The sequence below is a fragment of the Ostrea edulis genome, chromosome 2 (assembly GCF_947568905.1).
Source record: "Ostrea edulis chromosome 2, xbOstEdul1.1, whole genome shotgun sequence".
NCBI classification, from domain to species: domain Eukaryota; kingdom Metazoa; phylum Mollusca; class Bivalvia; order Ostreida; family Ostreidae; genus Ostrea; species Ostrea edulis.
In genome coordinates this window covers 81,862,979-81,887,961 of record NC_079165.1, presented here as the reverse complement: position 1 = coordinate 81,887,961, position 24,983 = coordinate 81,862,979, and the positions used below count along the sequence as shown (strand labels likewise).

Below are 24,983 nucleotides of genomic sequence, written 5' to 3'. Positions count from 1 at the left end.
GCTGTCCGTCATTGGTTTTTACTTTTATAATAAACAAGCTATAGTCATTACTACGTTTGTTTGCATAGTCTATATCTACACAGAGTCTCGATCATTTTAGTGCTTTGAAATAAACATTATGGCAGCTGCTACAAAACGTAAAGCATGTGTTGATGGAAATAACAACAATACTCCCCCAAAGAAGAAAACCTAATGGAGCTAGAAATTCAAAGAACAATATGCAAGTATACTGTAAACATCTACATGTGTATTCGTTTCAAAGTCAGAAAGGGGGAGTTTGTATAAGTGTACAATCTGATTGACAAACTTCAACATTTCTCACGGCGGCGAAAATGACCTAAAAAAAGAATTGCCCGAATAACTGATTCAGTAACTAAAATTATTTTTTTTTTAAATTCCCAGAATAACTGACACAGTAACTGTAAAATTATATATTATTATACTAATGTAACAATATTTTTATACCCCCCGCAACAAGTTGGGGGGGGGGGGGGGTATACTGGAATCGGGTTGTCTGTCTGTCCGTCCGTCCGTCTGTAGACGCAATGGTTTCCGGACTCTAAAGCATTATCCTTTCCACCTACCGTCACCATATCATATATATGGACTACCCATGGGATGAAGATGTTCCCTATCGCTTTTGGGGTCAAAAGGTCAAAGGTCAAACGCACTGGATATCGAAGTAGCAATATGGTTTCCGGGCTCTAAAGCGTTATCCTTACCACCTACAGTCACCATATCATACATATGGACTACCCATGGGATGAAGATGTTCCCTATCGATTTTGGGGTCAAAAGGTCAAAGGTCATGCGCACTGGACATCGAAGTAGCAATATGGTTCGGTTTGTCATGCCATTTGTTTTTTACACTCAGAAAAGAGGTAGTTTATACCTATTACCAACATCCTTTGGGAGATTGGGGTAAGCGGGGGGTATTCTTAGTGAGCATTGCTCACAGTACCTCTTGTTAACTTCAAATCTCTAATGATTTTATTCTAATTAATTTAATATTTAGGGTAAAAAATAAAGTAACTTTAATATATTTATGCCATAAATTTGAAATGAATAAAATTCGATTATTTTTCGATTAATCAATCGAAAAGGTGCATCCGATTAATCCGATCATCGATTAAATTCTTTTTCCCGATTGCCCATCATTTTTAAATGGTGGGGCTATTTTAAATTTATGGGGCCCTGAGACCTTGACCCTAGTCCTTGTTGCACCTGTGGGCACATAGGGCAAGGACTAGTTTCTTCTACTCCTCTCTGCCTTTTCAGTTTCACCCCAGGTCATGCCAACCTCTCTCATTTCTGCTTCAACGGTCCTCCTCCAGGTGGTCTTTGGACGGCCTTTCTTTTTTGGGGCTATTCTAAAATTTATGGGGCCCTGAGAGTGTACACTAAATTAGCAATTTTAATGATCGATACATTATGTTGTGTTGCTGTAAATGATTAAAATGGTCATATTTCTAATGAAATTGGTGCAAATAAAACAAATGGATTCCTAATTGATTTATTAACAAGATGTCTTGAATGTGGCACATCCGTGTGTAAACGTATTCTCTTTTCGATTTTGTTTTACAAAAAGTACAAAACATGTTCTGTGCTTCATATCATAAATCATCCATTGAACTTTCACTTTTCCCTATTATTCCAACTTGTCGACTCCACATCACTTTTCATACCTTGTGAATCGGCATCTCTAATGCCGTCATAGCTGAAATATTGCCGAAACAGCGTAAAACACTTCACAATCAACCTTCCTTGGGACCTGTACCTGATTCACCATAGGAAAAAAATGTTATGTTGCATCTGCCGTCCGTGTCGGCATGTTGATTTTCGTGGGGGAAGTCTCGGAAGTTTTTATTAATGTTGAGAAATGTTACCGATATCATGCATGCGCGCAATTCTAGGAATATTTGGGGATGTGCCGCATGGCGCGGTACATCATTGTGCCATTTTACGAAAATGTTCATATGGTGTATGACGTCAGTGATTTTTTAAAGGCCCATTTTGGGTCTGAATTTCGACTCTTTCCCCTCCTAAAAATTGTCATTTTCCCCCCAATTTAGCTTGCATTTTTTCCAATAATAAAATTATGAAAGGAAAACATATTTGAAAAAAATAAACATTCGATGTGAATTATATACATAAGATTTAACAAAGAGTTATGGTAATGATGATTTGGATAGAATAGTTGAAATTTTAGAAGGTTAAAGAAAATTAGATGTGTAAAATAAAGATAATATAATGTTTCATATGATTTTAAAACTTATTTACGATAAAATTGAATTTTCCCAATTTGACTGAAATGTCGACATGCAGTTTTTCCCAATTCGAAAGCCACAGGATCCTTGTAAAAAATGTAGAAAAATCACTGGACGTGTTCCCTTCCCAGGCCCTGCTCCTGCACCCTTGGGGCAGGGCAAAAATTGACCAATTTTCATAAATCTACTCTACAACCACACATGTGTAAGAAAGACTAAATGCATAGTGATGTAGAGCCGGAAGGCCTCTAACAAAATGGTAAATTTCATGATTCTGACTCCAGAGCAGGGCCAAACTTGGTATATAGAGTGTACATATGTAAAACATTTAAATAATTTTTTTTAAGACCAAAATTGTAAATTTCATGATCCTAGTAGGTAAGGGTGTTGGTTCCAGGGTGAGGCCAAAACTATCATAATGATTATTGTCTTTATCATTTAAAAGATTTCTTTAAGGTGAATCACATTACCACCTTGAAATATTATAGTTTCTCAAATCAGTACTAATTGGTTTAATCATAAAAGATTTGATGATACAATGTATATAATATGTAAAAATTAGTATAGGCATTTTAAGGGACATAGAGAAAATCTTGAAAAATCTTCTTCTCAAGAACCATTGAGCCAGAAGAACTGAGATTTACATAAAAGCTTCCTGAGATAGTGCAGTTTCAAGTTTGTTAAAATCATGGCTCCTGGGGGTAAGTTGGGGCCACAATAGGGACTATGGTTTTACATGCAAATATATATGGAAAGTCTGCAGATAAGGACCAAGGTGACTCAGGTGAGTAATGTGGCCCATGGGCCTCTTTTCCAATCTCTAGTTAGTTTTTTTTTTCTAGGAGTTATACTCCTTTTGAACATGGAAGTTTGGCCAAAATATACTATTAGACACAACTTGCATTATGAGACTGTTTTCAAGCTATCTGTAATTAAAAATTTTCTGATTTAATATTTTGATACTGTAAGCGGTTCTAATTTTGCGGTACTAAAAGATCACGTTTTTTCATATTGGTCCAATTGCGATGGTTTTATTTTCGCGGAATTCAAATTTTATAACTGTTTAAAACGTATTGTGTCACACTTGCAAAATGATTGAGGTTGTTTTAATTTCGCGGAAAAATCCCCAACCGTAAACATAGCGAAATTAAAACCACCGCAATCATTTCCCCATTTACAGTATGTGCATTCACTGAATCTTTTCTCTTATATTTCTATTGAGATTGACATTGTTTTCAACTGTGACAATGAATGTATGTTTGTTGCAAACTAGTTCGATCTGGTTTTTTAGTACCACCTGTCTGTGTAATCATTACCAAATTTGGAGCGTCATCAAGGTCAAATGGTGCATTGGCTGTTACGTTTACCATAATGAATGGGTCAACAATATGATGTTCTAGTACTTAAGTCTAGTTTATATTCAAAGACAAAACATAGAAATATAAATAATAATGTATCTTTCTTTGTGGGTTATGAATTTTTTCTGCAATGCTAGCTACCTTCATCACCTGATGAAACAACAAAGAAAGCATTTTATTGTTTAAGACAATTTACTAACCAATATTACTTATGCCTTGTGTTGTGCCATCTGCTTACATGGGTGAAAATAGCACAACAGCAAAAGAATTTGTTTTAATTTATGTATATAACATTGTCATTCATTGTGTGTAACATTGTCATTCATTGTGTGTAGCATTATCATTCATTGTGTGTAGCATTGTCATTCATTATGTGTAGCATTGTTATACATTGTGTGTAACATTGTCATTGACATTAGGTGTAGCATTGTCATTCATTATGTGTAGCATTGTCATTCATTATGTGTAGCATTGTGAGTCATTGTGTGTAGCATTGTCATTCATTATGTGTAGCATTGTCATTCATTGTGTGTAGCATTGTCATTGACATTAGGTGTAGCATTGTCATTCATTGTGTAGCATTGTCATTCATTATGTGTAGCATTGTCATTCATTGTGTGTAACATTGTCATTCATTGTGTGTAGCATTGTCATTCATTGTGTAGCATTGTCATTCATTGTGTGTAGCATTGTCATTCATTGTGTGTAGAATTGTCATGCATTGTGTGTAGCATTGTCATTCATTGTGTAGCATTGTCATTCATTGTGTGTAGCATTGTCATTGAGTGTAGCATTGTCATTCATTGTGTAGCATTGTCATTCATTGTGTAGCATTGTCAGGCTATGTTAATAATCCTTTATGTATAAGATTTTCTTCCAGCTAGATATTGTAATGTCTCCCTTTGAAAAGTAAGGGCATATTGTTTTGCACCTGTCTGAAGACCAAGTTTTGTCCTCTCAATATCTAAAGAACCCCTTGCTTGACTTTTACCAAACTTAGTAAAGTGGTTACTCCTAAAGAGACCTGTTGATTTTCAGGTCACAAGATCAAGGGTCGAACTGGACATAGGAAGATGTTGTCTGCTCATTATCTTGAGAATATTTTGCTTGACATTCATCAGACTTGGTACTCTGGTTCTACCTAAGCAGTAAATAATTACCCCTATCAATTTTGAGATCACAAGACTGGACATGAGATATTGTCTGCATAATATCTTGATAACCATTTGCTTGACATACATAAAATTTAGTACACTGGTTTTACCAGTAGATTACTTTTGTTGATTTTGAGGTCAAAGGTCATAACTCGAATGACTGATTATTTGGAAATGTCTGCTCAGTATCTTGAGAGATCAAACTTATTAATGTGGTTGCCCCTGACCAGTGGTTGACCTGTATTCTTCACTATCACTACAGACATTCTAATTGTGAAGTTTTAATCCTTTTCAATATTACCAGGAGGGGGCATATATGTTTCTAAAACATATTTCTTGTTTAAAAATATTTTTTCTTATTTGTAGACGTGATGAAGGATCAGATAGAAGATTACAGCGGGCCGTGGCTGGTGATGCGGTGGACAGCAAGTTTGGATTTGACAGATACAAGGATGCGAAGGAGAGAACAGGATGGCTCATCAACATGCACCCAGTAAGTTCACAGTGTCAGTATGTAGGATTTCAAAATCAGCTTTAAACAAATTGTGTTTGTGAAACACTGTGCCCAAATCCAATAATTGCAAATTTGAGCTTGTCCATCATTCAATCACACTGGGTGCATGCTTACCCTAAACACTGAATCACTGGGTGCATGCTTACCCTAATCACTGAATGACTGGGTGCATGCTTACCCCTATCACTGAATCATTGGGTGCATGCTTACCTCTATCACTGAATGACTGGGTGCATGCTTACCTCTATCACTGAATCACTGGGTGCATGCTTACCCCTATCACTGAATGACTGGGTGCATGCTTACCCCTATCACTGAATGACTGGGTACATGCTTACCTCTATCACTGAATGACTGAGTGCATGCTTACCCCTATCACTGAATGACTGGGTGCATGCTTACCCCTATCACTGAATGACTGGGTGCATGCTTACCTCTATCACTGAATGACTGAGTGCATGCTTACCCCTATCACTGAATGACTGGGTGCATGCTTACCCCTATCACTGAATGACTGAGTGCATGCTTACCCCTATCTCTATCACTGAATGACTGGGTGCATGCTTACCTCTATCACTGAATCACTGAGTGCATGCTTACCTCTATCACTGGGTGCATGTTTACCCTAATCACTGAATCACTGGGTGCATGTTTACTCTAATCACTGAATGACTGGGTACATGCTTACCTCTATCACTGAATGACTGAGTGCATGCTTACCCCTATCACTGAATCACTGGGTGCATGCTTACCTCTATCGCTGAATGACTGGGTGCATGCTTACCCTAATCACTGAATGACTGGGTGCATGCTTACCCCTATCACTGAATGACTGGGTGCATGCTTACCCTAATCACTGAATGACTGAGTGCATGCTTACCCCTATCACTGAATCACTGGGTGCATGCTTACCTCTATCACTGAATGACTGAGTGCATGCTTACCCCTATCACTGAATGACTGGGTGCATGCTTACCCCTATCTCTATCACTGAATGACTGAGTGCATGCTTACCCCTATCACTGAATGACTGGGTGCATGCTTACCTCTATCACTGAATGACTGGGTGCATGCTTACCCCTATCTCTATCACTGAATGACTGGGTGCATGCTTACCTCTATCACTGAATGACTGGGTGCATGCTTACCTCTATCACTGAATGACTGGCTGCATGCTTACCTCTATCACTGAATAACTGGGTGCATGCTTACCTCTATCACTGAATGACTGGGTGCATGCTTACCTCTATCACTGAATGACTGAGTGCATGCTTACCCCTATCACTGAATGACTGGGTGCATGCTTACCCCTATCTCTATCACTGAATGACTGAGTGCATGCTTACCCCTATCACTGAATGACTGGGTGCATGCTTACCTCTATCACTGAATGACTGGGTGCATGCTTACCCCTATCTCTATCACTGAATGACTGGGTGCATGCTTACCTCTATCACTGAATCACTGGGTACATGCTTACCTCTATCGCTGAATGACTGAGTGCATGCTTACCTCTATCACTGAATGACTGGGTGCATGCTTACCTCTATCACTGAATCACTGGGTGCATGTTCTTTGAAAAATACATAATTTTTGTTTTTACATTTTGATATATATTCGATTTCCCACTCGTTTCGCAAGACAAACCGGGTTAAAAAAAAGTCACATGTTAAAAGTAAACCGGGTCGTCGCCGGGATTTCTGAAACAAGTGCGCCCACTGCGATACAGAATGCGGCCATTTTTGTTGTTTCAATAAGTTGTTCATTGAATATTCACGTGATCAACGTACAAGTTATCTTGACAATTACAAGTATAGTTATTTTTCTTTAAAGAAATAAACAAACCACGATGTTACTTTATGTGCTATTTATTGTTTTATTTTGATGGTAATTTAAGTAAATAAGACGTTTAGATAACTAAATCCAACATTATATTTAATGTGACTCACAAAAAGTCTACAAGGCCATCGGACTTACGAATTTTTTATTTTCACTGACCTGACCCTAAAATTCACTGGCCTCGGTCTTCGGACCACTGAGTTTTCGTGAAGACTGCAGCATAAGGAGTAGATGACCCCTATTGATTTTTAGGTCACTTGGTCAATCCACCCCTGACATTTGAAGATATTGTCTGCTCAATATTTCGAATTGGTGATACTACTATCAATCAAATAATGCATGTGCATAAATTTCAATTTTGCACTGGGGGGGGGGGGGGGGGATATATATTTTACAAACATCTCTTGTTTATGTAGGGTGCTTGCTTACCTCAATATAATCACATACAGGGTGCATGCTTATCTCAATAGAATTACACAGGGTGCATGCTTATCTCAATAGAATTACACAGGGTGCATGCTTATCTCAATAGAATCGCACAGGGTGCATGCTTATCTCAATAGAATTACACAGGGTGCATGCTTATCTCAGTAGAATTACACAGGGTGCATGCTTATCTCAATAGAATTACACAGGGTGCCTGCTTATCTCAGTAGAATCACACAGGGTGCATGCTTATCTCAGAATTACACAGGGTGCATGCTTATCTCAATAGAATTACACAGGGTGCCTGCTTATCTCAGTAGAATCACACAGGGTGCATGCTTATCTCAGAATTACACAGGGTGCATGCTTATCTCAATAGAATCACACACAGTGTGCATGCTTATCTCAGTAAAATCACACAGTGTGCATGCTTATCTCAAAAGAATCGCTGTGCAGAATCACACACAGGGTGCATGCTTATCTCAGTAGAATCACACAGGGTGCATGCTTATCTCAATAGAATTACACAGGTTGCATGCTTATCTCAATAGAATTACACAGGGTGCATGCTTATCTCAATAGAATCACACAGGGTGCATGCTTATCTCAGTAGAATTACACAGGGTGCATGCTTATCTCAATAGAATTACACAGGTTGCATGCTTATCTCAATAGAATTACACAGGGTGCATGCTTATCTCAATAGAATCACACAGGGTGCATGCTTATCTCAGTAGAATTACACAGGGTGCATGCTTATCTCAATAGAATTACACAGGGTACATGCTCATCTCAGTAGAATCACACAGGGTGCATGCTCATCTCAATAGAATCACACAGGATGCATGCTTATCTCAATAGAATCACACAGGGTGCATGCTCATCTCAGTAGAATCACACAGGGTGCATGCTTATCTCAATAGAATTACAGAGTGCATGCTTATCTCAGAATTACACAGGGTGCATGCTTATCTCAATAGAATTACACAGGATGCATGCTTATCTCAATAGAATCACACAGGGTGCATGCTTATCTCAATAGAATCACACAGGGTGCATGCTCATCTCAGTAGAATCACACAGGGTGCATGCTTATCTCAATAGAATCACACAGGGTGCATGCTTATCTCAGAATTACACAGGGTGTATGCTTATCTCAATAGAATTACACAGGGTGCATGCTTATCTCAATAGAATCACACAGGGTGCATGCTTATCTCAATAGAATCACACAGGGTGCATGCTTATCTCAGTAGAATTACACAGGGTGCATGCTTATCTCAATAGAATCACACAGGGTGCATGCTTATCTCAATAGAATTACACAGGATGCATGCTTATCTCAATAGAATCACACAGGGTGCATGCTTATCTCAATAGAATCACACAGGGTGCATGCTTATCTCAGTCAATAGAGTCACATAGTGTGTTAAATGTATATCCTAATTACTGAATTACATGTGTTACACATGGTACTTGTAGGCAGACATTTTGGATGAAAATAAGCAGTTGATAAGTGCAGTGGATTACTATTTTCTGGAGGAAGATGGTTCTCGTTTCAAGGTAATATATTATTCAGTAATGTATATCCGTAGGGCTTTGCATAATTCCTGTTGTCCTCATTCACTGTCAACAAGCGTGTACTGTTACACAACAATGTCCTTATCTGTTTTAGGCAACTTTACCGTTCAAGCCATATTTCTTTGTGGCAACAAAGCCTGGCTGTGAGAGAGAGGTAGCATCCTATTTGACCAAGAAGTTCTCGGGAAAATTGGCCACCGTAGAGACAGTGTACAAAGAAGATTTAGATTTGGTAAACGGTGTTTTTATGGTGACAAGCATTGTTGCTTGGAGAAAGTTTGAATAGAATGTCTAAGTACTCTTATATTTTCATCCAGGTGTATTTGAAAATGATTTTGTCCAATTTTGAATTGGCCCAAAGGTGTATTTTGGTACTATGAAATATTTAATGAATTTATATTCATTCAATTTTATATTTCTCTATTTCTGAGAAAGGCAAATTGACAAAATATGAAACTGAGATGGGGGGAGGGTAAAAATTTTCTTGTATAGGTATTTGATCGGGAAAGTGTCCCTGACTGTTGTTTTGTGTTTTCAGCCAAATCATTTGGTGGGACTAAAGAGACAATACCTCAAGCTGTCCTTTCTATCAGTAGATGAACTCACAAAAGTGAGGCGTGAAATTCACCCAGCTGTTCGTAAGAACAAAGAGCGAGAACAGTCCAGTGAGGCTTACACTACACTTCTCAGCAAGTAAGTTCACAGAGGTCAGCGAATGTTGGTCAGGTAAATGAGAATATTCCAGAGAAGTATTTCAACAGATCTTAACAAGTAAGTTCACAGAGGTCAGCAAATGTTGGTCAAGTAAATGAGAATATTCCAGAGGAGAATTTCAACAGATCTTAGCAACTAAGTTCACAGAGGTCAGCAATGTTGGTCAGGTAAATGAGAATATTCCAGAGAAGAATTTCAACAGATCTTAGCAAGTAAGTTCACAGAGGTCAGCAATGTTGGTCAGGTAAATGAGAATATTCCAGAGAAGAATTTCAACAGATCTTAACAAGTAAATGGAGAATAATAGTGAATTTTAACAGATCTTAAGAAGTAAGTGGAGAATAATAGTGAGTTATAAAGTATTCTTAGGAAATCTACTCAGCGTTTCTTAGCTAAAAATTTCACAGAAGTCAAAGATGTTTGGAAAATTGAGAACAATCCAGCAAAGCCTATGCCTTGCTTCATAGTAAGCACGTTCGCAAAAACTGTAGGACATTGGTGGGTGAGGAGAATATTTGAAAATTAGCAAAATACTTACAATGAAGGAGTGTCTGTGGTGTAGGTGTATGTAGACATTGGTGGGTGAGGAGAATATTTGAAAATTAGCAAAATACTTACAATGAAGGAGTGTCTGTGGTGTAGGTGTATGTAGACATTGGTGGGTGAGGAGAATATTTGAAAATTAGCAAAATACTTACAATGAAGGAGTGTCTGTGGTGTAGGTGTATGTATTTGTTTGTAATCCATTATTCAATCTCTTATTTGCAGCCACCTACTTGGAACAGATGTGGACAGTTCTGAAAACAAAGCTTCCAATCAGATGGAAAACATTATTGATATAAGGTGAATGTTTCAAGGTTTAAACGTTAATAGTAATATAGGATAATGTATTATATTTCCTTTTTAGTTCACTGGAGTCATAGATTCACGTGAGGTTTTCTGATTGAAATTTGTTGACCAGTTTTTGTTAACTTCACATTTTCGTCTTCTCTGGAATCACATGGCCAATTTGACCAAACTTGACACAAAGTAACCTTAAGTAAATGGGATACAATTTTGTAGAAATGAAGGGTGATACATACCCCTTTCCAAGGGGAGATCATCAGGCAAAAGTGGAAATTGTATGGTTGCATAGAAATACAAATCAAGAATCACTGAAGTAGTTATAAAAGCCAAATTTAGATGAAAGCTTTCATATATAGTATAGTTTTAAGTTTGTTCAAACCATGATCCCTAGAAAGAGGAAAGGGCTGCAATAGAAATTTAAAGTTTTACTTAAAATATATAGGAAAACTATTCTTCTTAAGAACCACATCGGCAGAATTTGTCAAAGTAAGAGTCCTTTACACACTGCACATTGAAGAGTCCTCCGGTTTTGATGTATTTTCCCTAGATTAGAGTGGCCTGCCCATTCAACACTAATAATTTACACTGTCTAAATATAGGATCTCCTATGGTTTGTGGTTTGATATGATTGATATTCAATGAGCTGTGTATTTTCTATCCCTGAGATGGAAAACACACAAGTTGAATACAAATCCAACAACAGGCCAGGGGAGGTTCTATTTAGTACATGTTAACCCTCCTCCAATTATTCATTATTTATGTTACTGTATTGTTGGGAATTTTGCACCCAGACATTTTGTAAACAACCTACGTAAAATTTGACATTTGTTTGGGATGTCACAAACAGCGTAGGTAAACATGTGTAATAATTTATGTACAGTCCCTGAAACATTCTACCTTACCATTTTTTCATTCGCTCACCGTGCGTTCACCATTCGCTCTCTGTAGTGTCCCAAACTTCTCTGTAATGTCCTAAACTTCTCTGTAGTGTCCCAAACTTCTCTGTAGTATCTTAAACTTCTCTGTAGTGTCTTAAACTTCTCTGTAGTGTCCCAAACTTCTCTGTAATGTCTTAAACTTCTCTGTAGTGTCTTAAACTTCTCTGTAGTGTCTTAAACTTCTCTGTAGTGTCCCAAACCAGGGTCAAACTCTGTTATTAGGTCACTCAGGGTGGCCTATTGCAATTGGTCGGCCTCTGTTGTGCGTTAACAATTGCACATTTTTAGCTCTTCTGAGCTGAAGGCTCAAAGAGCTAATCATGTGGCCATATGTGTGGCGTGCGGTGTGAGTCAACTTTTTGGGAAAATGGCTTTATTTTGAAAACCCCTTGGCCAATTTATGCATAAGGATGAGGATAGGTTGTAGATAAAAAATTGTTCAATGCATCATCCTTGGGCAAAGGGTGTGGTCTCAAGGTCACTTCAAAGTTGACCTTAAATTTTGTTTTGTTAAAACTTTGATATTTTGCTTAGTATAAGGACTAGGATCATCAAATTTTGTCAGTTGATGCATCTTAGGACCAAATATCATGTTGTTTCAAAAGTAGGTCATGGTGACCTACTTTTTGAATTTCGCAGGTAATTATTATTAAATGGATTTTGATGTATATCTTGGACACTTTTGAGCCTATGATCATCAAAAGTTATTGGTTGATGGATCATGGGGCCTTGAAGTGTGTCATGTAAAAAGTATGTCACCATGACCTACTTTCTGAATTTTATGACTAATCATTTATGAATACATTTTAGGTTGTTATTTCAGATACCGGGAGGTTTAGAATCATTAAACCTTGTTAGTTGATGCATCTGGAGGCCTCGAAACATATCTATAAAAAAGGTAGGTCACAGTGACCTACTTTTTGAATTTTGCAGACATTCAAATTTCACATTTTCAATTTTAGATGGATATTTTGGACACTATGAAAGCTAGGATCATCAAACTTTTTCAGTTGATGCATCTTGAGTCTTCATAGTTTGTTAACCAAAAAGTAGGTCACCATGACCTACTTTTGGAATTTGACGGCTATATTTTAATATTTCAGATACTATTTGACTTACAAATATCAAACTTTGTCAGTTGATGCATGTTGAGTCTTCAGAGTGTGATGACTAAATAGTAGGTCACCATGACTTATTTTTGGATTTTGACGGCTATATTTGAATATTTCAGATACTATTTGACTTACAATCATCAAACTTTGTCAGTTGATGGGTCTTGAGTCTTCAGAGTGTGTCAACCAAAAAGTAGGTCACTGTGACCTACTTTTGGAATTTGACGTTTATATCTGAATATTTCAGATACTATTTGACTTCAATTATCAAACTTTGTCAGTTGATGCATCTTGAGTCTTTGGAGTGTGTCGATCAAAAAGTAGGTCACTGTGGCCTTTTGGAATTTGATGGCTATATTTGAATACTATGTAACTTGTCAGTTGATGCATCTTGAGTCTTCAGTGTGTTGACCAAAAGTTGGTCACCGTGACCTACTTTTGGACATGTAGAAGAGAAATATGTACTACCCAGATATGCACGTAGGTTAAGTAACTTCATTTTGTAATTATTTTGATTGCCTAATCTAATAGTGTACTGTATGATATCCCCTTCATACACTATCATGTGATAGGTCTTTAAAACCTTGTTATTTGATGAATCTTGGTAAATGAGAATTTTTGCATGTTCTACAATGTATCAGAAGAGCGATTCTAGGCCCATGGGCCTCTTGTTAACTTCTTAAAATAACTACCATTCCAATTATTTTAAATTTGGTATGAAGCATCTTTGAGATGAGGGTGACATAAATTGTAAATTTCAGGACTCTTGCACCCTGGGATGGGACAAAAACTGCTAAAAATTGACCAAGTTTTAGCTCACCTGAGCTAAAAGCTCAAGTGAGCTTTTCTGATCACCCGTATTCCTCCGTCTGTCTGTAAACTTTTTACAGTTTTGACTTCTTCTCAAAAACCACTGGGCCAATTTCAACCAAAGTTGGCACAAAGCATCCTTAGGTAAAGGGAATTCTAAATTGTTAAGATAAAGGGCCAGGCCACCTTCCAAGAGGAGATAATCAAGAAAGGTAAAAATAGAGTAGGGGTCATTAAAAAATCTTCTCAAGAACCACTGGGCCAGAAAAGCTGAGATTTATATGAAAGCTTCCTGATATAATTCAGATTCAAGTTTGTTAAAATCATGACCTCCAGGGGTTGGATGGGGCCACAAGGGGGATCAATTTTTTACATACAAATATATAGGAAAAATCTTTAAAAATCTTCTTCTCAAGAACCACTGAGCCAGAAAACAGATTTATATGAAAGCTTTCTGATATAGTGCAGATTCAGGTTTGATAAAATTATGGTCCCCGGGGGTCGGATGGGGCCACAATAGGGGATCAAAGTTTTATATTCAAATATATAGGGAAAATCTTTAAAAATCTTCTCAAGAACCAATGAGCCAGAAAAGCTGATATTTACATGAAAGCTTTCTGAGATAGTGCAGATTCAAGTTTGTTCAAATCATGGCCCTGGGGGTAGGATGGGGTCACAAGGGGGGGGGGGTTCAAAATTTTACATACAAATATATAGGAAAAATCTTTAAAAATCTTCTGAAGAATCATTTGGCCAAAGAAGTTCACATTTACATGAAAGCTTTCTGACATAGTGTAGATTCAAGTTTGCAAAAACCATGGCCTCCAGGGTTAGGTTGGGGCCATGATAGGGACTAAAGTTTTACATGCAAATATATATGTAAAGTCTTCTAATATGGACCAAGGTGACTCAGATGAGCGATGTGGCCCATTGGCGTCTTGTTAAAAATCTTCTCAACAATTGAAATACATCAGGAAGTTACAGTATTATAAACCAAATTTATTTCATGATTTACTAGTAATAAACTGGTTTGCAGTGACTAATTTTCACGATCGAAATAATCTTTAACAAAAAATGAGAGGCATTAAAGGACTGGTTCATGGCAAGAAATATTCACAACAAAGAAGTACTTGGGAATCTCACGAAAATTTCTCGCACACAAATAAATGTTGGTTTACAGTCATTCATTATACTTCATTTGCAGGGAATATGATGTTCCTTACCATGTGCGTGTGTCCATCGACTTGAAGATTTTTGTAGGACACTGGTACACCGTGAGGGGACGTGGCTCACTTCCTGTAGAAATTCGGCATCGGGAGGATCTCGTGGATAGACCTGTAAAGTGTTTATAGTATTAGATGAGGAGAATTTATTTTCATAAATTTTTGTCATATTTGTGCATCATTTGTCGGCGAATTCATTTGATGTGTTGAGGATTATTTCTCCTCAGTTGTTTGCATTGTATTGAAAGATTTTGAAAGAGTATTAAATTATAGTCTAAAGTTTGGCTATACATTACAGGATCCTGTTGTTCTAGCCTTCGACATTGAGACTACAAAATTACCGCTGAAATTCCCCGACTCCCAAACTGACCAAATTATTATGATATCATACATGATAGATGGACAGGTAGGTTTTGAGCAGACCATTCCACCAAGCATTACCACTATATTGTTAGGTTGTTTAATATGTCATGTGTGTATCAATACTTTTTAAAAATGATTGAGTGATTGATATAGAAAGAACCACCTATCGCTGAACATTGAAACCTGTCTAATCTGACATTCACTGAGAGATATTAAGTATAGTGAAACCTGTCTAATCTGACATACACTGGGAGACATTAAGTATAGTGAAACCTGTCTAATCTGACATTCACTGAGAGATATTAAGTACAGTGAAACCTGTCTAATCTGACATTCACTGAGAGATATTAAGTACAGTGAAACCGGTCTAATCTGACATTCACTGAGAGATATTAAGTACATTGAAACCTGTCTAATCTGACATTCACTGAGAGATATTAAGTATAGTGAAACCTGTCTAATCTGACATTCACTGAGAGATATTAAGTACAGTGAAACCTGTCTAATCTGACATTCACTGAGAGACATTAAGTACAGTGAAACCTGTCTAATCTGACATTCACTGAGAGATATTAAGTACAGTGAAACCTGTCTAATCTGACATTCACTGAGAGATATTAAGTTCAGTGAAACCTGTCTAATCTGACATACGCTGGGAGATATTAAGTACATTGAAATCTGTCTAATCTGACATTCACTGAGAGATATTAAGTATAGTGAAACCTATCTAATCTGACATACGCTGGGAGATATTACAAAAAGTGAGACCTTTCTAATCTGACATACACTAGGAGACAGATTTTTTGTTGGAATTCATAGTATGTCTTATTAAACAGTGTATAAAACAATGAAAATATGAAATTGAGACTGAAAATAAGAGATGGAATGTCCAGTTAAATAGGCTTCACAGGTGTCAGATTAGGCAGTTCTCGCTGTATATGTTTGTACTGAGGAATCAGTAGATTTGGTGGAGGATACAATTTCATCCCACAAATTTCAAACCACAATGAAATACACAATTTATATTTTTATTTCACTGTACAGACACCAAATCCATGACATTACATCCCAATGAAACTAAACTCAAATTCAACAAAATTGACCTGATTCCACCGTATGACATTGTTTACATGTGTACTAACGTCTTGGTGTAAGTTCAAGTTATCAAAATGATTATTTTGTATGGTCAGTGATGTAAACAACATATGATTCATCAACAACATTTATCATTTCACTAAACTGTTGTCAAAAAGTGTTTCCAGTTCTCTGCAAAAAAGCATCAACATAATCAACTGCTTTGTGTATCAGTCAGAAATTCTTAGTTTTCAAGATTTATTATTTTATTTATCTTGTAAAGTACAATGTGATTGTGAACATAAGAAAAGGTGATGTTTGTTAAATTTCTCCACATTATCGTTATGTTGCAGGGTTTCCTGATTTGTAACAGAGAAATCGTGGCCCAGGACGTGGAAGACTTTGAATACACTCCGCGTCCGGAATTTGAGGGGCTTTTCACCGTGTTCAATGAACCTGATGAGGTCAGTGACATTTTAATTGTAGATGTTTTAAGTGAATATTTTTCTTGGTTAATTTATGATTATTGACCATATGTATTTTTAGCTCTTCTGAGCCAAAGGCTCAAAGAGCTAATCATATGGCCATATGTCTGGCGTGCGGTGTGCGTCAACTTTTTGGAAAAAGGGCTATATCTCAAGAACCCCTTGGCCAATTTTTGTCAAATTTGTCACAGGGTATCCTTGGCACAAGGGCTTTCATTTGTACTAAAACTAGGGTTGTGACCCTTTAACAAGGGGAGATAATTAGGAAAATTTAAACAAAAGTAGTGGTTGCTAAAAAATCTTCTTCTTAAGAACCACTGGGCATCTTATCACCAAACATATGCATAAGGATGAAGATAGGTTGTAGATAAAAAAAAAATGTTCAAGGCATCATCCTTGGGCAAAGGGTGTGGTCTCAAGGTCACTTCAAAGTTGACCTTAAATTTTGTTTTGTTAAAACTTTGATATTTTGCTTAGTATAAGGACTAGGATCATCAAATTTTGTCAATTGATGCATCTTAGGACCTAATATCATGTTGTCTCAAAAGTAGGTCATGGTGACCTACTTTTTGAATTTCTCAGGTAATTATTATTAAATGGATTTTGATGCATATCTTGGACACTTTTGAGCCTATGATCATTAAAAGTTGTCAGTTGATGGATCATGGGACCTTGAAGTGCGTCATTTGAAAAGTATGTCACCATGACCTACTTTCTGAATTTTATGGCTAATCATTTATGAATATATTTTAGGTTGTTATTTTAGATACTGAGAGGTTTAGAATCATGAAACCCAGTAAGTTGATGCATCTGGAGGCCTCGAAACATATTTATAAAAAAAAAAAAAAGTAGGTCACAATGACCTACTTTTTGAATTTTGCAGACATTCAAATTTCACATTTTCAATTTTAGATGCATATTTTGGACACTATGAAAGCTAGGATCATCAAACTTTGTCAGTTGATGCATCTTGAATCTTCATAGTTTGTTGACCAAAAATTAGGTCACCGTGACCTACTTTTGGAATTTGACGGCTGTATTTTAATATTTCAGATACTATTTGACTTATAAATATCAAACTTTGTCAGTTGATGCATGTTGAGTCTTCAGAGTGTGTTGACTAAAATGTAGGTCACCGTGACCTATTTTTGGATTTTGACGGCTATATTTGAATATTTCAGATACTATTTGACTTACAATCATCAAACTTTGTCGGTTGATGGGTCTTGAGACTTCAGAGTGTGTCAACCAAAAAGTAGGTCACTGTGACCTACTTTTGGAATTTGACGTTTATATCTGAATATTTCAGATACTTTTTGACTTCAGTTGTCAAACTTTTTCAGTTGATGCATCTTGAGTCTTTGGAGTGTGTCGACCAAAAAGTAGGTCACTTTGGCCTTCTTTTGAAATTTGACGGCTATATTTGAATACTATTTAACTTGTCAGTTGATGCATCTTGAGTCTTTAGTGTGTCGACCAAAAGTAGGTCACCGTGACCTACTTTTGGACAGTTACATTTAAATTTTCAGGTACTATTTGACTTAACATCATCAAACTTTGTTAATTGATGAATCTTTGTTAGTGAGAATTTTTGCCTGTTCTACAATGTATCAGAAGAGCGATTCTAGGCCCATGGGCCTCTTGTTGGATATTGTAGGATATTTTTCTTGGTTAATTTATATTATTGACCTTATGTAATTTGGATGTTGTGGGGTATTTTTCTTGGTTATTTTATAATTATTGACCTTATGTATTTTGGATATATTGTAGGAATGTTTGCTTCGAAGATTTTTTGACCACGTCTTGGAAGTGAAGCCACAGATTTTCGTAACTTACAATGGAGACAACTTTGATTGGTATAAGTTGTTTTTATTTGTGAAATGAATTATTGATGAACTATTCCAAGAAATTACAGCATAGATTCTAAGCTGTCGTTACAAAATGAAATTGAAAACAGTGCATATGCAACACAGAGTTCTTGTATGAATATTCATCATTTGCTCCTTATTATAGGCCATTTCATTAATGAATATTTATCATTTGCTCCTTAATGTAGGTCATTGCATGAATGAATATTCATTTTCTCCTTATTGTAGGCCATTGCATGAATGAATATTCATCATTTGCTACTTATTGTAGGCCATTTGTGGAGACAAGAGCTGCTATTCATGCTATGGACATGTCACAGGAGATCGGTTTCCAGAAAGATAACCAAGGAGAATACAAGTCTCGGCCGGCTGTCCACATGGATTGTTTAAGGTAAGCACAGATCATTCTATAAATGAAGGAGTCTCTCTGAGTTAGAATAAAGAATGTGATATTTAGGAGTTAGAATAGAGAATGTGATCTCTCTGAGTTAGAATAGAGAATGCAGGGCTCGAAATTAACATATACCCGTCAATCTGTGACTGGTTATAAGTCTGGTGGACTGACTGACATTTGTTTTAGTCAGTCCAATGGGACTGGTTAATTTTCTAAAGCATCATTTTGGAAAATATACAGTTTATGGAATCTTATACACACATTTGGCATATATCTACTTCGACCTGTAGATATCAGACGAATCTGATTCGTAAATTATAAATCCCACATAAGTGTTACATTATTGTCTGAGGCATATTGAGTTAAATTTCATTTTGATAACATTAATGGAATATGTTTAATTATTTCTGGAAAACTCTGTCGGACTGGTAATTTTTTCTGCGGACTGGTTGATGCTATACCCCATCAGTCCGGCTGGACTGGTGACATAAAAAGTTAGCTTCAAGCCCTAGAATGTGGTCTCTACGAGTTTTAATAAAGAATGTGGTCTCTACGAGTTTTAATAAAGAATGTGGTCTCTACGAGTTTTAATAAAGAATGTCGTCTCTACGAGTTCTAATAAAGAACATGGTCTCTACAAGTTAGAATAAAGAATGTGGTCTCTACGAGTTAGAATAAAGAATGTAGTCTCCACGAGTTAGAATAAAGAATGTGGTCTCCACGAGTTAGAATAAAGAATGTAGTCTCAACGAGTTAGAATAAAGAATGTGGTCTCTACGAGTTTTAATAAAGAATGTGATCTCTACAAGTTTTAATAAAGAATGTGGTCTCTACGAGTTAGAATAAAGAATGTGGTCTATCTTAGTTAGAATAAAGAATGGTCTCCACAAGTTAGAATAAAGAATGTGGTCTCTATGAGTTTTAATAAAGAATGTGGTCTCTACGGGTTTTGATAGAGAATGTGGTCTCTACGAGTTAGAATAAAGAATGGTCTCTACGAGTTTTAATAAAAAATATGGTCTCTACGAGTTTTGATAAAGAATGTGGTCTCTACGAGTTAGAATAAAGAATGGTCTCTACGAGTTGGAATAAAGAATGTGATCTCTACGAGTTTTAATAAAGAATGTGGTCTATCTTAGTTAGAATAAAGAATGTGGTCTCTACGAGTTAGAATAAAGAATGTGGTCTCTACGAGTTTTAATAAAGAATGTGATCTCTACGAGTTTTAATAAAGAATGTGATCTCTACGAGTTTTAATAAAGAATGTGGTTTCTACGAGTTGGAATAAAGAATGTGGTCTCTACAAGTTAGAATGAAGAATGTGGTCTCTATGAGTTAGAATAAAGAATGTGGTCTCTATGAGTTTTAATAAAGAATGTGGTCTCTACGGGTTTTGATAGAGAATGTGGTCTCTACGAGTTAGAATAAAGAATGGTCTCTACGAGTTTTAATAAAGAATATGGTCTCTACGAGTTTTGATAAAGAATGTGGTCTCTACGAGTTAGAATAAAGAATGGTCTCTACGAGTTAGAATAAAGAATGTGATCTCTACGAGTTTTAATAAAGAATGTGGTCTATCTTAGTTAGAATAAAGAATGTGGTCTCTACGAGTTAGAATAAAGAATGTGGTCTCTATGAGTTTTAATAAAGAATGTGATCTCTACGAGTTTTAATAAAGAATGTGATCTCTACGAGTTTTAATAAAGAATGGGGTTTCTACGAGTTAGAATAAAGAATGTGGTCTCTACGAGTTAGAATGAAGAATGTGGTCTCTATGAGTTAGAATAAAGAATGTGGTCTCTACGAGTTAGAATAAAGAATGTGATCTCTACGAGTTTTAATAAAGAATGTGGTCTCTACAAGTTAGAATAAAGAATGTGGTCTCTACAAGTTAGAATAAAGAATGTGGTCTCTACGAGTTTTAATAAAGAATGTGGTCTATACGAGTTAGAATAAAGAATGAGGTTTCTTCGAGTTAGAATAAAGAAATGTTTCTGATTTCTCCTCTCAATAACCACAGAACCAATTTAAACAAAACTTGTCTGAAGGCATTGTTGGATAAAAGGGGTAAAAGTTTGATCAAATGAAGGGTCATAACCCCCTTCCAAGGGGAGATGATTAAGAAACAGGCTGGGATGTCTAAAAAAAATTCTCTAGAACAATTGAACCAGAAAAGTGGAAATTTATGAGGAAGGTTTCATATTGAAAATTCAGTTTCCCGAGACCATGGTTGGATCACAACAGCATTAGTACAAAGATTTACACAGGAATGTTGATGAAAATTTCTTTAAAATCTCCTCGAGAACCACATGAGTACAAAATATGAAATTTATACGGAAGCATCTGTATGTATAAGTTTGTTCCCACCATGAGTTCTGGACAGAGAATTAGATGGTTATACACATGTATATGTATTAGATTGATTGATTAAATATTGTTTAATGTCCCTCTCGAGAATATTTCACTCATATGGAGACGTCACCACTGCCGATGAAAGGCTGCAAAATTTAGGCCTATGCTCGGCGCTTATGGCCATTGAGCAGTGAGGAATCTTTATCGTGCCACACCTGCTGTGACACGGGACTGGTTTTTGCGGTCTCATCCGAAGGACCGCCCCATTTAGTCACCTCTTACGACAAGCATAGGGGTACTGAGGACCTATTCTAACCCGGAGATGATTATACATAAGAGTATACAGGAAAATTCTTTGAAAATCATCTTTTGAAGAACCAGAGGGTACTCTTTGTCAATTTTTTATATGCAAACATTCTCGTGAAGTGTATTTCCAAGTTAACACCATGACCCGTGGGTCAGCATAGGGCCATAATTAGGAAGTTTTGCTGAAAGAAAATGCAATGGATCAGATGGGTGATGTGGCTGATCGATGGACCTATTGTTTTGTAGAACTCTTGTACTTCCAAAAACGCTTATTGGGAAGCATCTTTGATTTGTCCTCATGAATTTATTTGTACTTCACTGTTGCCTTAAAGTAATTCCACCCTCATGTGACGTCACAAACATTTTTAACTTTAATCATATAATAATGTGAGTTTGGAGTTAGTTACCTTAAGTAAAAGAATAGGAAAGGTTTCTAAAACTTTGTATGTATCCCATTGTCATGGTTTGAGAAAAAATTATGTTTTACTGGAAACAGAAGACAACCACAATAAGTCTTGAAGGCAGATAAGGGGGGAGAGACTTCAAGGTCATAGATCATTTAAAGAGAAAGCTGAGGGTGTCGTTTGAATCGCACGCATCTTTGTCTTGACCTGGACTTCACTTGTCTGAGTTTTTAAGTTTCACAACTCGGAAAATTTCTTGTAAATCTAAAAGTCATGTTAGTATTTCTAAAGTGAAGTATCAGGTTTCTTATTATATTCTTAGTGCATATACTGTATACAGGTGCAGAAAAACTTCTCTGATACAGGCACTATGTAAACTGAACAAAAACTTGTCTGATTCAGACATTATGTAAACTGAACAAAAACTTTGAATGCAATCTGTAGTACAGATTTTGTCTCTTCTAAAGATTTTTACTAAAGCTGTCTGGATTAGACAAGTTTCCTGTAATAGTAATCAGCTGTCTGGATTAGACAAGTTTCTTGTAATAGTAATCAGCTGTCTGGATTAGACAAGTTTCCTGTAATAGTAATCAGCTGTCTGGATTAGACAAGTTTCCTGTAATAGTAATCAGCTGTCTGGATTAGACAGGTTTCCTGTAATAGTAATCAGCTGTCTGGATTAGACAGGTTTCTTGTAATAGTAATCAGCTGTCTGGATTAGACACGTTTCCTGTAATAGTAATCAGCTGTCTGGATTAGACACGTTTCCTGTAATAGTAATCAGCTGTCTGGATTAGACATGTTTCCTGTAATAGTAATCAGCTGTCTGGATTAGACACGTTTCCTGTAATAGTAATCAGCTGTCTGGATTAGACAGGTTTCCTGTAATAGTAATCAGGTGTCTGGATTAGACAAGTTTCCTGTAATAGTAATCAGGTGTCTGGATTAGACAGGTTTCCTGTAATAGTAATCAGGTGTCTGGATTAGACAAGTTTCCTGTAATAGTAATCAGGTGTCTGGATTAGACAAGTTTCCTGTAATAGTAATCAGCTGTCTGGATTAGACAAGTTTCCTGTAATAGTAATCAGCTGTCTGGATTAGACAAGTTTCCTGTAATAGTAATCAGGTGTCTGGATTAGACAAGTTTCCTGTAATAGTAATCAGGTGTCTGGATTAGACAAGTTTCCTGTAATAGTAATCAGCTGTCTGGATTAGACAAGTTTCCTGTGTATGTATCTGTATCCGTATCGTCAATCTAACAGATAACTATACCACTGAATAGCAAGCCCTCCAGGAAACGTTTGCCTTGGCAATATTTAAAAATTCATTATTGATCTCTTACAGATGGGTGAAGAGAGATAGTTACTTGCCGGTTGGGAGTCAGAATCTGAAGGCTGTAGCAAAGGTGAGGTTTAGCGAACAACAACCCAGTTCAATTATGTTTTTAGCTCACCTGAAAGTGAACTTTTCTGATCGCCTCTTGTCTGTTCATCCGTCTGCCTGTAAACTTTCTACATTTTCGACTTCTTCTCAAGAACAACTTCCTTTGGTGAAGGGCTTTCAAGTTTGATTAAATGAAAGGCCATGTCCCTTTCAAAGGAGAGATAATCACAAAAATACAAAAATAGGGTGGGGTCATTTAAAAATCTTCTTCTCAAGAACCACTGAGCCAGAAGAGTTGATATTTACCTGAAAGCTTCCTGACATGTTCAGATTCAAATTATTTAAAATCAAGGCCCTTGGGGGTAGAATGGGGCCACAATAGGGGATCAAAGTTTTACATACAAATATATAGGAAATATCTATAAAAAATCTTCTTCTCAAGAACCACTGAGCCAGAAAAGCTGAGATTTACATGAAAACTTCCTGACATAGTACAGATTCAAGTTTGTTAACTCATGACCCATGGGGCCACAATAGGGGATCAAAGTTTTACATACCAAGAAATTGAAAAAATCTTCTTCTCAAGAACCATTGGGCCAAAGAAGTTTGCATTTGCTGGAAAGCTTCCTGACATAGTGCAGATTCAAGTTTGTAGAAATCATGGTCCCCGTGGGTGGGATGGAGCCACAATAGGGGATCAAAGTTTTACATACAAATATATAGGGGAAATCAATAAAAAATCCTCTTCTGAAGAATCTCTGGGCCATAAAAGTTTATATTTACATAAAAGCTTCCTGACTTAGGGTAAATGCCGGTAATTTCGGACAGACGGGAAATTCGGATGAAATATTTCTAAGCTTCCATTAAATATATTAGCCTGTCTATCACTTGCATTGTTTTCTTAATTTCATTCCTTTGTTTATGAAGAATACAGAGAAGTCTTGAAAATGACACATTGGAATACCTATAAATAGTTGTTTCCGGTAAGGGACAGCATATTGATCTTTTCTGACAAAAGCTACGAGCCTTGGAAAATTTGACTGCCTATCGCAGTCATAGAAAACTTGTATTTGCAAGAAAATAAAATTTTTGAAATATTTTTAAAATTGTTATATTATAAACTAGGACATACCAGAATGCGTTTATTACACATACAAAGTTCACACAGAATAAATGAAATGCAATTTAAATAAAGTCTGAATTTACCGGACAGATTTAAATACGGACACCCATAAAGGTGTGAAATAAATCATTCCTGCAGGCATGTATGCAAATATTTAGATATCTATTATTTAAATCATTCCTGCAGGCATGTATGCAAATATTTAGATATCTATTATTATACCCCCCGAACGAAGTTCGGGGGTATATAGGAATCACTCTGTCTGTCCGTCCGTCCGTCTGTCTGTCTGCAGATTCGTGTCCGGGCCATAACTTCTTTGTTCTTTGACATAGGCATACCATATTTGACACATGAGTGTATCACCATGAGATGATGTGTCATGTACCTTCATGACCTCCATATGACCTTGACCTCAAGGTCAAAATTAAAGGTTTTTACAATGGATTCAT

The 24,983-nt window shown here is 36.5% G+C and overlaps 1 protein-coding gene across 1 annotated transcript in view; it reads left to right on the top strand.

Annotated features, from left to right (window-relative positions):
* Positions 1-24,983, top strand: part of LOC125680554 (DNA polymerase epsilon catalytic subunit A-like) — a 117,689-nt gene that overhangs the window by 5,956 nt on the left and 86,750 nt on the right. Inside the window, exons 2-12 of the mRNA XM_048920236.2 lie at positions 5,146-5,272; positions 9,041-9,121; positions 9,234-9,371; positions 9,678-9,832; positions 10,622-10,696; positions 14,764-14,896; positions 15,081-15,188; positions 16,573-16,683; positions 18,475-18,560; positions 18,844-18,963; positions 23,373-23,433. Of these exons, the coding sequence (XP_048776193.1) occupies positions 5,146-5,272; positions 9,041-9,121; positions 9,234-9,371; positions 9,678-9,832; positions 10,622-10,696; positions 14,764-14,896; positions 15,081-15,188; positions 16,573-16,683; positions 18,475-18,560; positions 18,844-18,963; positions 23,373-23,433 (1,195 nt within the window). The remainder of the gene's footprint in view (positions 1-5,145; positions 5,273-9,040; positions 9,122-9,233; positions 9,372-9,677; positions 9,833-10,621; positions 10,697-14,763; positions 14,897-15,080; positions 15,189-16,572; positions 16,684-18,474; positions 18,561-18,843; positions 18,964-23,372; positions 23,434-24,983) is intronic.